Here is a 14,316-nt window from a genome sequence, read left to right on the forward strand (position 1 = left end):
TTTCTTGATTTGTCTCAGAGTGGTTACTATCGTGGTTTCCTTGCCGGGGAGGAGGGAGAGAAGCAGAGCCTGCTTGTTTTAAAGGAGCAAAGCCAGAGAGGAGCCTCTCCTGCATTATTAGCAGCATCCTTCTCCACACACCCCACGTGTGCTCCTTGTCCCTTGAGTGCTTTTCCTTCCCTCCCCACTTAAAACGTGGTTACAAAGCACGGATCCACATGGATCCTCAGGATTTTTGCACTGGGTCACCCCAAACTCACCGTTAGATCACATGTCTGTGGCCACAGCATGAACCACAAAAAACATACATCCACTGTTTCGTTTAGAATATTTTTTTCTTGTTTTCCTCCTCTAAAAACTACGTCCGTGTTATGGTCAGGTGCGTGTTATAGAGCGAAAAATACGGTAATCGTTTGATATGTAGTGACCTCTATTCCAGGGGAGTAAAGAACTCGGGTCTCTTCGTTGGAAGTGGCTGGTGAGATGCAAACCCCTCTGCTTAAAACTGCTGCCTCGGTGTGTTTTGGGATGGCACCCCAGGGGTGGGAGAGGAGGACAAAAAGTGGTCCTGATGTTCCTTCCTTGGGTCTGGTGTGCAGCCATCATTTAGCAACAGGAATAATGGCCTTTGTTCATTTTTATTTGAACCATTTATATACCGCTTTTAGTTAAACAAAACTCTTAAGCGGTTTACAACATAGGTTAAAACATCTTAAATAAACAGCAGATACCAAAACAAAAAAGGAGAGCATTTCTACGTTCTATAAAACGTAACTAAGTAGAGCATCCTCATCAGCTGCAAAAAAATGCAAGGAAAATCCATAGTAAAGGACTAATTCCAAGCATCCTCTAAAGATCAGGAAGCAAAATAATTAAAAATGAGCTAAGAAGTATAAATTTCGCCTTTTTTATAAAAAAAAAACAAATCTGATTCACAATGAAGCAAAAGAAAATCAACTCATTCTTCCCCACCACCATACATCAATCAGTCATCCCGTTAAATGTATCAGTGCCCAGCTCCCTATTCAGCAATTTGCACAACTTAATCTGATTACAGCTAAAAATACAGAGACTGTTCAGTTTCGCTCACACACACACCTTGCATGGTCAGCACACATCAATGCTCCAATGCACTCAAATTTACTATTCTAGCACGCCCTCCAATCACACTCCACAATCGCTGCCATAATTCAGTCTCTCATCCTCGCATGTCTGTGCTATGAGAGCCAGACAAATGTCAAGTACTGACAAGCAAGCAGTAATATAGACACCCCCCCCAGGTGAGCATTCACACCAAACGTTCCCCTTGCCTCTCACTGGGGAAGCAGCAGGTTCTCACGAGAGGTGATAGAAACCACTTTCTAACAGACTGGGCAAAGGCACTTCGTCTATCCCTTCCTCCCCTCTAACGAAAAAAGGAGAGAAGAAAATACTATAAAGGAGAGTGCCGCCTATACATACACCGCCGGCTTCCCTCATCTCTCACCTGAGACACCAAAAGCAATCCAAATATCAAGTTCTCTCCTTAGGGGAGAGGTAGGAATCTGTACCTCCAGTTTTATGTGCTTCACAAACTTCTGCAGAAAGGAAGGAGACGACGGCAGTCGGCTCCCCACAAAAGTATGGCTTCTAAAAGCTGATCCCCTAAGAAAGTAAGAAAAGCCTGCTGTGGTTCAAGCCCATCTAGACAAGCATCCTGTTCTCCTGGTGGCCAGCCAGATACCTGTGGGAAGCCCAAAACCAGGACCCGAGTGCAAATTGTAATTCTCCTGTCCGGACACCTTGGAAAAAGAAAGCATGCTTCTCTGCATTTCAGTGTTGACCTGAAGGCTGAGAGCTAAGCAGCACTTTCCCCACCAGATGTTGACTTCCAAAGTTTCCCCTCTGGCCAGACAAAGGATGCTCAGTGGCTGATTACCTAGGTTTCCCCACACTTAAGAGACTTCTGCAACCTCTCACTGAACAGCTAACCTAAGCAGCCCTTTGAGAACTTCACTCTTGGTCTCAGGTTGGACCACCGTGTCCATCCAACCTTCTTTCGTCTATTTTGCCTGCCTTCCAAGGTCCATGACACAAACAAGGCCTCTGTGCCCTCTAACATAACTTTTTAAACGTACTGAAGCTGGGAGCCTTAGGGTATTCTAGTCTAAAACGATGGCTCTTGCTTGTCTCTGGAGCTCCTGATCGGGGTCTCCTTGCCAGCAGTTGTGTTTCTGCAGTGTTGTCTTAAGGCACATTTGTTCCAGATGCATAGTAAATGTCAAGAGCAGGCTGGCAAGTAGCCTGCTTAGCCCTAGCTTATGTTAAGACACTGGCGTAGCATCAACCGCCTTAAATGATAAACCCACCCCCGGTACAGACACACACAATCTTCCTCGCCTGCAGCTACTGTTGTTACTCTCTAGGTGACCAAAAACATGATTATATGCAAGCCTGAACTTCGAGGGTGTGGGGTCCTCCCCCACCCATCTCAGGAGATCCTGTGCAGCCAGTTAGCAATTGCTTCCTGAAAATTGCATTTCTGCCCAGGATGGACAAACTGTCTTTTGCCAAAGGGCAAGGACTTTGCACAGTTTTCAAGCACACTTATTCCTGTATCTTGTCCTCTTGGTTCCCCCGCCCACAGCTCAGAAGCCTGCCAGAGGAGTGGATGTCCTGTCTTTTGATTTTGCATCCAGAGTCCCTCTTGCAAGACACAACAAAAATCCATTCAGAGGTTCGAGAAGTCTTTCCCGCGGAGATCTCGCTCCTTTTCTTTTGTCTGTTGATGCGGTGGGTCGGCTTTTCAAAATGCCTGTAGTGGTTCTCCTCCACCACAAGGTGGCGGTGTAGTCCCGTGTGTTCCTGACACACTGCCTGATGCCCATGAAGAAAGGCAGGAGGAGTTTAAAAGTTCTGTCTATGGAGGCTTCAGTGGGATGATCAAAACCATCTCTTTAGCCACCTGGAAGGTAAAGGAGAACAAAGGTCACAGTGGCACTAATATTGGAGGAACAGATAGAATCATAGAATTGTAGAGTTGGGAGGGATCTAGTCCAACCTCCTGCAATGCAGGAATTTTCACTAAAGCATCCCTGGGGGGTGGCCATCCAATCTCTGCTTTAAAAAACCTGCAATGAAGGAGGTAAAGGTAAAGGGATCACTGACCGTTAGGACCAGTCATCACTGACTCTGGGGTTGCGGCGCTCATCTCACTTTACTGGCAGAGGGAGCTGGCGTATAGCTTCCAAGTCATGTGACCAGCATGACTGAGCCGCTTCTGGCAAACCAGAGCAGCGCATGGAAATGCCATTTACCTTCCCGCCGGAGCGGTACCTATTTATCTACTTGCACTGACTGCTTTCGAACTGCTAGGTTGGCAGGAGCAGGGACTGAGCAACGGGAGCTTACCCCATCGCGGGGATTCGAACCACTGACCTTCTGATCAGCAAGCCCTAGGCTCTGTGGTTTAACCCACAGCACCACCTGCGTCCCATGAAGGAGGAGGATTATATTGAAACTAGACCCCAGAAAGCTAGCAAACAAGTTTCCCCTCCCTTTTGGGGGCTGGGGGGAGAGACAACAAATCCCATCCGTCTCAGCCAGTGATGGTAATGGTTCAGAATGATGGGAGTTGTAGTCCAGGGGCGTTGGGAAGGTCAGAGGTCTCGCCACTCCTGCTTTTAGAGCCCAGAGCGTAGGGTAGAGATCCCAGCATGTCTCTCAAGTTCTAGGCTCCAGAGGGAAGAACAGAAAGACATAATTCCCGGGGAGAACTTGCTAGTATATTCAAATTGGCCAAACAGATTCCGATTGCAGAATTTGGGTGTTTTCGAGTTGCAGAATCTTGTGTTGCGAAGAGGGTTTTTGTCGCAGAGTTCTAGGTGCCGCACCTACCAAACTGCAGTTGGCGTTCAGAGCGCCCGCTGTTCCTGCCGCTGCTTGGAGTCCACAAGTCCCGAGAGAAGCCTCGTCATCTCGTCCAGTTTCCTGTCCAGGGACTCGATCCGCTTCTCCAGCTCCCGGTGGGAGCTACTGAGGCTGGAGCTGAGGTCGCACATGATCATCTGCATCTGCAGCAGAGGAAGAACAGGACACGGCTGTCAACAGTTCAGCTTTTGCTCAAGTTACTTCCCGGGACTGGCCCACAGGTGGCGCTCTTGTCCTCAGGGATGGGGGGAAAGTGACAAGTGGTGTCCTGCAGGGTTCTGACTTGGATGAAGGAAGTGAGGGGATGCTCATCTAATTTGCAGGTGACACCAAACTGGGAGGGGTAGCTTATGGCGCAGAAGACCGAATTGGGATCCAATACGACCTTAACAGATTAGAGAACTGGGCCAAAACTAACAAAATAGGGACAAATTGTAAGGTTCTGCACTTAGGCAGGAAGAACCAGCTGCAGAAATATAAGATGGGGGAGGCACAAATCGCTTTATTCCAAGCCTGCTATTACATTATATTTTTTATATATAATATATTCACACTGATATTATTATTTAATTTGTATGCTGCCCTTCATCTGTAGATATCAGGGCAGTCCAGTACCAGATCTAGCTAAAACTTCTTATTTAGCCTTTTGGATGACATCAAGTCCATCAGTTTAGTCAACCTAGCCTACCTCACAAGGTTGTTATGAGGATCAATGGGGAGGGGTGGTGGAGAAACTCAATGTGCTGCCCTGAGCCCACTCAGAGAATGGCAGGAAAAATAATAATCTCAACAACAAAAGCAGCAGCAATGCTTATATTTGGAATAATTTACTTTCCCCCAGACACAAAATACAGTGAACTTTTGTGAACTTTTTTCAGAATCCAAACGCGCTCCGTTTTGAGTGCCACACTTCTGTTTTGAGTGTTCCGCTGAGGTCTGTCTATTTTTGCTATTTATTTTGTGTTTTTCTTTTTGCGGCTTTTTTGTTTTATTTTTGTGACTGTGTGGAACCCAGTTCAGCTACTGATTGATTGATTGATTGATTGATTGTGTGACTGGAGTACATTGTTTATTGCTTGTTTATTGTAAAATTCATGTTAAATTGCTGTTTTAGGGGTTGTTTTTAAAAGTCTGGAACGGATTAATCCATTTTGCACAACTTTCTATGGGAAAGTGCGCCTTAGTTTTGGAACGCTTTGGTTTTGGAACAGACTTCCGGAACAGATTAAGTTTGAGAACCAAGGTACCCCTTTACTGTCATAGAAGCTACACCTTCAGGAACTTATCAGTGGCCTTTTTGCAAGTATTTGCTAATGCTTATTATATTGGAAACACACTGCGCTTAAAGGCATTGCATTGCCTTAGATTAATAGAACCACAGAATTGCAGGGTTGGAAGGGTCCTTGACCCCCTTTGATGCCAGAATTCTGCCCACAGCAGTTCCTGGGTGGGCTCAAACTGCCAGCCTTCTGGTTAACAGCCAGATGCACTAGTCCGTTGCACCACAGGAGAGTCGACAGAGGATGCATACATGCTGCGCATGTAAAGCATGTTCCCCACACCACAGCCCAAAGAAGCCTGGGAACTGTAGCTCTGTAAAGGGTAAACTGCAATTTCCCAGGATACATTTATTGGGGAGCAATACGCTTTAAACTTGTGTGTACACAGCCTCTTATCGACCGGGCAACAATGTCCCCGGCACACAACTCGCCTTAGAGACATCCATCATGGCATTCACTTGATCTCGGATCTTCCTGTGCTTCATCCTCACGTGTCGGAACCTACGAGGAGAACAGAGAAGTTATTTCCCCTCCTGGGCTTTCGCCAATGTGCTTCCTTTCCAAATTGCAATGGAGAGAAGAGTTTTAACAGTTAAAACGTATGCAGCAGCCGTGACCCGCCGGTGCACTTTCCTCAGGAAACCCTGATCACTGGCTGCGAGCGCTCGCTATAATTTCTAGCGAAATGTACAACATGCTCCCAGGCCCATCTGCGAGGGGCTCAGAGCCCTTGCACGCAGGGCGGACGACGGGTAACAAATCTAACCGGCCCTTGTCGCCGCCGCCTTCCATCTCAAATCGAATGACCGGTTCAATTCGAAATCCTCGCTTGACTAGGAATATTTATGCACAAAAAATGGATGGAAGAAGAAGTTCCAACCAAAGAAAAACGAATAAGCAAGGTGATGTAGAATTAGGCAAAGTTAACAGCAAAAATAAGAGGACTTAATGAGGATAGTTTTGAAGAAGAAGAAGAAGAAGGAGACGGAGAAGGAGAAGGAGAAGAGGAGGAGGAGGAGTTTGGATTTGATATCCTGCTTTATCACTACCCTAAGGAGTCTTAAAGCAGCCAACAATCTCCTTTCTCTTCCTCCCCCACAACAAACACTCTGTGAGGTGAGTGAGGCTGAGAGACTTCAGAGAAGTGTGACTAGCCCAAGGTCACCCAGCAGCTGCATGTGGAGGAGCGGGGAATCAAACCCCGTTCACCAGATTACGAGTCCACTCCTCTTAACCACTACACCACACTGGCTCTAATCCCAGGGCTCTGAGCCTTCTTTCCCTGGGCATTGGCCTGATGGTTTCTCCCACCATTCCTTGGCACCCAAGCAGTCCAAGACTTAGAAAGGGGGAAACTGGCAGAGCAGGACCAGGGCAGTGCAGTCCTCTGCCCTGGAAGGTGCCATGCCCAGCCTTCTCCCCCCCCCCGACTTGGCACTACGCCTGAGCACCCCATGACCTGGGAGCGATTGACTTACATATGGATGGCTGCCAGCAGCCTTCGGTGATGTTTGCGTGTCCTTAGGCCATCCTTCCTCTTGGTGTGTTTGTGCAGCATCCAAGCCTCCTGCAGCACGTTGGCGGCCGACCACTTCATCTAGAGGTTGGTGCAAAAAAATGGAGAGAAAAGGGAGAGACGTGACGGCTCGCCGAAGCTCAGTTTCCCTTCTCTGTCGCTAGGAACATAAGGAGCTGCCTTAGATGAAGTCAGAGCACAGGCCCAACAGCTCAGGGCTTCTCTCGCCCTGACGGACAGAGGCTGTCTGGAGTTTCAGCCAAGGAGACATTAATTAGAGATGCCAAGGATTTAGACTTTTCACATGCAAAGCACGAGCTCGACCACTGATCTATGCTCCTTTTGCAGAAAGTTTTTGATGGTCTGCAACTGGACTGGGGAACTTTTGGCCCTGTGGACGTCACTGGGAGACAACCTGGGCAAGGAGGCTTTGCCAGCCCTACCAGGAAATACTGGGGATTTGAACCTGGAACTTTTGGCAAGTGAAGGAGAGTCTGCCACTGAGCTGCAACCCTTCCCTGCAGTGCCAATTCATGACCCATCAAGCGGAAGAAGGAGGAAGACTGACAACTGCATTGGCCTTTGATTTTGCCGGCTAGGACAGGACATCTGTCAAAAGTGTTGTGAAAGCGTTGGGGGGGGGGGAGGCCAGGGAGGAGGAAACCCACAAGGAAGTCTTGATTTGCATGTGTGCCTACACACGCCCTGAGATAACAGGGCAGAGAGCCCAGGAACAGCGGTTATTGTTTACTGCAGGGGGTTCTTAAACCGTGGTCCACAGGGCACATTAAAATGGCACCTGCCAAGGCCAGGACTAGCCGCCTGAGAAACAGTTTCTACACAAATGCAATTCTGGTTCTAAACACAGCATAAGGGGTCTCTATAGTATAGTGTATTTTAAAATGGGGTTTCAGAGTTTTTAGGGGTTTTTGAATGCTTTACGTAGTTTTTCAATTTCATTGTTCTGCATGGGACAATGACAATAAAGATATCGTATATCGTATATATTGAACAACAGAGCCAGGCGTGTTTCAAGTTTTTGCCCCTTGCTGGAAGAGCTAACCACACAAAAACATGCCCCTTGTATTTGCATATTAACATTCAAATAGGGGAGCCTTTCAGCTCTTCTGCAGGGCAAAATGCTGCAGCAGAAACCCCTGTAGAGTTTCAGTTTGGAAGGGCTGCCCGACAGGGAAGGAAATAGCGAGGAGTAGATCTGCAGTTCATCAGTGTAGAAGTATTGGACGTATGAAACTGCTTCCTCCAAAGTCAAGCCAAAGTCCCAAACACCTCATTATTGTAGACACCAGGGATGCGGCGCTCCAGGCCTTTCTCTCTGGCCCTTAAGACTCTCCCTCGGCTACACACTTTTCTCTCATGTGCACCCCTCCCGATCCTCTTGGGGTACCATTGCCTGGCTCTGAGTATTTTTGTTCCTTCAACTGTGATAATTAAGGCTGTGCGCAGGCCCCTGACCCGACCAGAAGCCCAAATGTGGGGGCCCCAGATCAAGCTGACCTGGGAACCCACCTGACCCATATCCAGCCCCCCCCCCCCCAAAAAAAAACTGAGCCAGAGCCTGCAAACTTGCAAAGCAGGAACACGCTTTGTGGAAAACACAATGGTAGCATTTCACTAAAAATTGTAGCCAACAAAGATACGCAACTCTGGAAGGAGGAAGGTCTGATGTAATACCCGAAAACCTTCCTGTGACCAGGAAGCCCTGTCTTCTGTTAATTCCTGACTTCTGGTGAATGATGACAAGAAAGAGGATGTTTCGAAATGAAAACAGAAGAGGCATTAAGGAAACTCAAAAGCTACACTTCCCACATTAATCTTGTTGAAATTGATTGATCCGAAAAGTCAGGGGGTGGGCAACGTGCATGTGACGCTCTTGGCATAATTTCAAAAATCCTCTGCAAACAATTAATTCAGATGTCTGGCGAGAGTAAACTATTCCTTTCCTGGCAGCCCACTGGGGGGCAGGGGGAGGAAGTGAGGGGAGGGAGAGGGAGAGAGTGAACGGGTGGCAGAAAAAAGAGAAAAGGTAGCAGAGAGATAAAAAAGAGTGGCACCACCCACTGTTAATATGCAGGCTCCAAAATATTATTCCCCAAGGGACTGCAGCCCTTGATGGACTAAAGTTACCCACACCAGGTGCAGGTAATGGGAGCTATTCTCCTCTGAGGAAAGGCTGACACATCTGGTACTTTTTAGTTGAGAGAGAAGGTGAGTAAGAAGTGTCAAGCTCAACAACTTTGGGGTTTGTTCAAAATAAGCTCAACAACTCATTTTGGGGTGTCTTGGCTTTTAGTTTTTGAAATATGGCAACCCTGCTTTTCCAGGGACTGTCCTGGATTTACAGAAGCTGTTCCAGTCTCTGATTTGATCCCAGAATGTCCCTCTTTTTCTTAGGACGTTGTCAGGAACCAGACTGAAGGGTATTGCTCTGAGGAAGAATGGTGGACACCCCCCTCTCCCTCTGCTCAAGGGCCTGATCCTGAAGCTCCTCTGGAGCAGGAGGATAGTATCGACCTAGAGCAACGGTTTGCAGAAGGACACATTTCGGGAACTGACTGTTGGGCTGAGCTGGGAGAAGAGCAACCAAGGGGAGAGGAACGGGAAGAGAGAGAGAGCTGGTTGGATCTCCCTCACTAGAAAGCCCATGAGCTGTAGAGGCAGGCGTCTGGATAGGGTAGCCTCTCAGAAGGCTCAGTGGTTGGAGGGGGGTCACGTGGTGAGGAGACGGGAACAGTGGCGTAGCGTGGGGTGTCAGCACCCGGGGCAAGGCAAGTAATTTGCGCCCCCTCTGCCCTAGGGGCAGAGAGCTGCGAGTGCGAGCGCCCCCCCCCCAGATGTTGCTCCCGGTGCGGCCGCCCCCCCCTGCACCCCCCACGCCACGCCACTGGACAGGAAGACGGAAGGAAGTGGGAGGAACTCAATTGGGAGCACCTGCACGGCGAAAATGGATGCTGAATGTTTGTGCTGTGTTCAATAAAGCTCTCTGTTGCTGCAAAAGACTGCTTTCGCTTCATGCTGTTATCTACAGAGAGGGGGAAGGTAGGCCTTGCCTGGCAGACGCCCCTATTTTCGTCAGAGAAATGTTGGAGGGTATGGAGCTATGTGACCCCCAAAGCCAAGGAGATAAGTAACTATACAGTCATACCTCATGTTACATCTGCCTCATGTTACATTCTTTCAGGTTACGTCCCACGGCAACCCAGAAGTATCGGAAAGGGTTACTTCCGGGGTTTCGCTGCTCGCGCATGCGCAGAAGTGCAAAATGATGTGACCCGCATGCGCAGAAGGGGCGAATCGCAATCCACGCGTGCGCAGACGCGCCACTGCGGGTTGTGTTCTTTTCATATTGCGAACAGGCCTCCGAGTTACTGCTATACAACCTTTAGAAAACATCTGAAGGCAGCTCTGTATAGGGAAGTTGTGGTTTTTTTAATTTTAATGTTTTATTGTGTTTTTCTTTATGTTGGGCAATTTCTGCCCGGACACTGTTTCCAATGGCCAAATACCGGCAATTTATGGGAAATTCCAGACGTATGGCAACCCTGAGATACAAGTATTTCTAAGCAGAGCACATAGGTAAATTATGGAACTCTCTCCCACTCTTTCCCACAGTGATGGCCACCAACTTTGATGGCTTTCAAAGAGGACTGGACAAAATCATGGCGAAGAAGACTATCAGCAGCTACAAGCTCTGCTTTGCCACTGAGCACCAGTTCCTGGGAATCGCAGGTTGGCAAATTGCTTTTTATACAGGTTGCTGGTTCCCCACAAGCCACTGTGAGAACAGGAAGCTGGACTAGATGGGCCGTTGCCCTGACCCAGCAAGCTCATCTTCTGCCTTACCTCTTTGGCACATTGAATGTCCATCATGAAGTTATGGACGTGTTTTTCAGCCCTGCTGAATTCCAGCTTATCAGCAGCAACAGCCACCAAGAGGGCCGTGCAGCCCACTCCCTGCAAAAAAACAACGAGGACAATGAGTTTGAAGTAATAAAACTGGAGGCACAGAGGAAATATACGCCTTGTGCCTCGGGTTAAACTAGGAATTACTGTGGCAGATAGGGACTATGATAGCTCAGTGGAAGGGCACATATCTAATTTCAGGATTTTCTGTATTATTAGCCTTGTTCCTCGCATAGCTCAGAAATTTAAAAACAAAAAAATCAGCCCAGTTGGTGCATTTGATTATCAGTGCAGTTTTGAAAAGCTCATTCTGCCATCTTAATTCAAAATGGCATCGCATTGTATCAAAGCACAGATGAAAACCTGGCTCCTTGATCTTGGGAACTACTGTGCAAATTTTGGTGGTGATCTCTTAAGAGATGCCCAAATGCATAACAAATAAACATGTGCAAAATTTGGTGATGATCTCTTAAGAGATGCCCAAACACATAACGAATAAACATGCAACTTTCCAAAATATACAGTAGATTGTTGTGATTATGTTTGTGATCATCATTAATCACTTGCTACATGAATAGTCTCTAAACATCTTGGAAATGCAGAAAGGATTTTCTCAATGTATTTCATAAGATTTATATATTACTTGTTTGAAATAAAAACAAAGCAACTTAGAGCAGAAAACACAATTGTGTGGGGAAGACCCGCAATACATTTTTAGACTGCAGCCGCCACCAGCATTCTGACCATGGACCACACTGGCTAAAGTTGATGGAAGCTGAAGCCCAAAATCTCAAGATCTCCACTTGGGCTACCCATGCAACAATCCATAGAGCAGTAGTAAAAGCGTATCATCAATAAACAGCAAAATCTGAGGTCCACGAACATAGGCTTCCAATTAACACAAGAGTAAGGAAGTCAAGAAAAACAATACAATTCAAAGGAAATGAAATGAAATGTACAAATGCACACACAGTGTAACTTTGTGTTGTTTCATTCACATTCCTTGGGGGGGGGATTATTGTTACTGGAGGTGGGGAGGACAATATCTTAAAAAAAAATATATTTTATTGCTAAATAGCAATATATTGCCACTGAGGATTTATGGCATTCTAATTTGAAGATGAAAAGTTAATTCCAAACTGTATTCCACAGGAGGCATTTGAACATTGTTTTCCCCATTAATATATAAAATAATTTTTTGCCATGTTGTTGAAAACAAATCTTTTTTGGGTTTGTCCTCTACCTTCACTTCTGGGTTAATTTTTCAGCAGTAGCTATGGACCAGATCTGACTATTCCTTCTTTAATCCTATGATTCTGAAATACAAAATCCATTGTCCATCCAAGCCAACTTCATTTGGTTCAGCCTACATTCCCAGTAATGAAAGGACTGATATCAATTCCTGTTTTGTTATCAAATCAATTCACCAAGAGACCAATGTTATATAGCATCCGACAGCCCTTGACAGGCACCACAAAAAGCGGCATTTAGCACTTGACAGCTTTATAGGATTTCTTATTTGACGCCTGACCAACAATAATAATGATACTAAAAAATCAAATCAAGATATTTGAGTCTAAAGCACTCAAGTCCATCTGTCAAAGTTCTGAAGTAGCATTGCAGCATCACATTTTCCGATATGAACTTTCCGTTTCAGAATTGAGAGGAAGTGTGGTGTAGTGGTTAGAGTGATTGAGGCCAGGATTCAAATATCCAGTCAGCCACAAAGCTCGCCAGATGACCTTGGAGTCAGCTGCTGCCTCTCAGTCGCTGCCTAATCGATTTTATTAGTCCACACTTTCCTCTAAAAAGCCTCCTCACTTAATCCCCAAAAAACCCTGCAAGGCAAGGCAGTGACTGGCCCAAGGTCACCCAGTGTGCTTCATGGCTGGGTGGGGTTTTGAACCCTGGCTTTGCAGGGTTGTTGTGAAGATTAAATTCAGAGAGGGAGAGACCACGTAGCCACCTTCAGCTCTTTGAAGAAAAGGGTGGGATATGGACACAATAAATACATACTTTTTTGGGGGGGGGAGCTGGGAGACGGATTTTGGATTTGCACAAATTTGCACATTTCAGCTCTGCACCATGCGCAGACGCATCTCTTACCATAACACCAGTGAACACGCACACAACTTTTCCGCACACCGTCACTGGAACAACATCTCCGTAGCCAATGGTTAGGAAAGTGATGGGGATCAGCCAGAAAGTGCTATATAGGTAGTCGTTGTCCATATGCTCCCTGACAGGTGGGAATGAAGAGAAGTTCGTCAGGAAATGTGTATTTCACATTATTGAGAGTTATATTACACCCTACAGGGTTACTTAAGAGGACAGGAGAAATAGTAAACTCCGAAAAACTAAAATTAAACACCCATACGCAAGAGATTAAAATAGCAGATCAGTGAAGAGGTACCAGCAGTGCTCAAATTGACTCAAAATAGGCCCTGGGAAATAAAAATACATTTGGTACTGCAAGCACAAGCGCATTCTTTCCGCTTGTGACTCGCTGCCACTGGAATTCAGAGGGATACTGCCTCTAGTCAGGGAAGTAAAACTCAGGCACAGTCTATGATGTCCTTGCCACTACCACCACTGCTCCCTCACAGGCCCTCTCCCTCTGGGCCCAGTCTGGACCACTGCCCAAACAGACCGGGAGTGGGGCAGGGCAGGAGCGATGACATCATTTGTCTCTCTTTGCTCGGGCAAATCCATGAGGGGATAACAAGGCTTTCAAGTTTTGCTCGTGGCAGCTTGGCATAGTGGTGAGGGGGACACCAGAGAGCGAGGAAAATAATCAAGCGGGGTTGGGTACATTTTCCCATGAAACATAACCCAGTCCAGTTAGGCAAGCGTTCTCTCCCATCATGCACCGGGGCAGGCATGCCAACACTGCAGCTTTTGAGCAGGAGACTGTTGGTTTTGCAACTGATCTTCCTCGCGACTGCTTTGAAATCCAATCTATGGGCTTTGCCTATTTATTATTTTTTTGACTGAGTATCACCTGAAGTGACAAAATGCTTGTTTATTCTTTTCGCCGAGGCTGACTCAGTTGCTAGCCTCCGGCTCATCAGGGGAGTTTATTTACCTGTTGGCTGGGCATCAGGCGGAAAATGGGATTGTCCTTTACAAACAAAGGCCTGCTCTGAAAAGGAAGAGGGTAGCGCTCTGGACTGCTTCAGAGTAGAATGGGTTCCTTCTAAGGATGGGTCCATCTAACTGACAAAGCACATGTTCTGTAAGCAGAGAGCTCCAGGCTCAGTCTGCAGCTAGAACAGAAGTGGGGGGTGCTGTGTCTTATAAAGGGACGCAGCTAATCAGAGTCCATTCTGGTTTGGTCCCCATCCTCCTCTCTCCCACGTTGTACAAGAGCAACCCTGAGATTAAGAGGAGGAAGCAGGCAGCCAGGGTCATCCCCCTAGACTGGTTGCATGTAAGGCAGGTGGGTTGGTCAGCTGAGCTTGGTGGGCCAGTGCCCCGTTTGCCCTAATCCAGAATGCGGCAGCTAGACTGATGACTGGGAGTGACTGCCGAGACCACATAACACCTGTCCTGAAAGACCTACACTGGCTCCCAGTACGTTTCCGAGCACAATTCAAAGTGTTGGTGTTCACCTTTAAAGCCCTAAACGGCCTCGGTCCAGTATACCTGAAGGAGCGTCTCCACCCCCATCATTCAGCCCAGACACTG

General features: G+C 47.1%; 1 protein-coding gene across 1 annotated transcript in view; it reads right to left on the reverse strand.

Annotated features, from left to right (window-relative positions):
• Positions 1-515: 515 nt before the first annotated feature.
• Positions 516-14,316, reverse strand: part of KCNN4 (potassium calcium-activated channel subfamily N member 4) — a 47,490-nt gene continuing 33,689 nt past the window's right edge. The window contains exons 4-9 of the mRNA XM_081016773.1: positions 12,736-12,868; positions 10,570-10,680; positions 6,668-6,786; positions 5,621-5,690; positions 3,877-4,052; positions 516-2,944 (exon numbers count right to left, since the gene is read on the reverse strand). Of these exons, the coding sequence (XP_080872899.1) occupies positions 3,894-4,052; positions 5,621-5,690; positions 6,668-6,786; positions 10,570-10,680; positions 12,736-12,868 (592 nt within the window). The 3' untranslated portion in view covers positions 516-2,944; positions 3,877-3,893. The remainder of the gene's footprint in view (positions 2,945-3,876; positions 4,053-5,620; positions 5,691-6,667; positions 6,787-10,569; positions 10,681-12,735; positions 12,869-14,316) is intronic.

This window comes from Podarcis pityusensis (genome assembly GCF_964106645.2).
Source record: "Podarcis pityusensis genome assembly, chromosome: 8".
In the NCBI taxonomy this organism is placed as follows: domain Eukaryota; kingdom Metazoa; phylum Chordata; class Lepidosauria; order Squamata; family Lacertidae; genus Podarcis; species Podarcis pityusensis.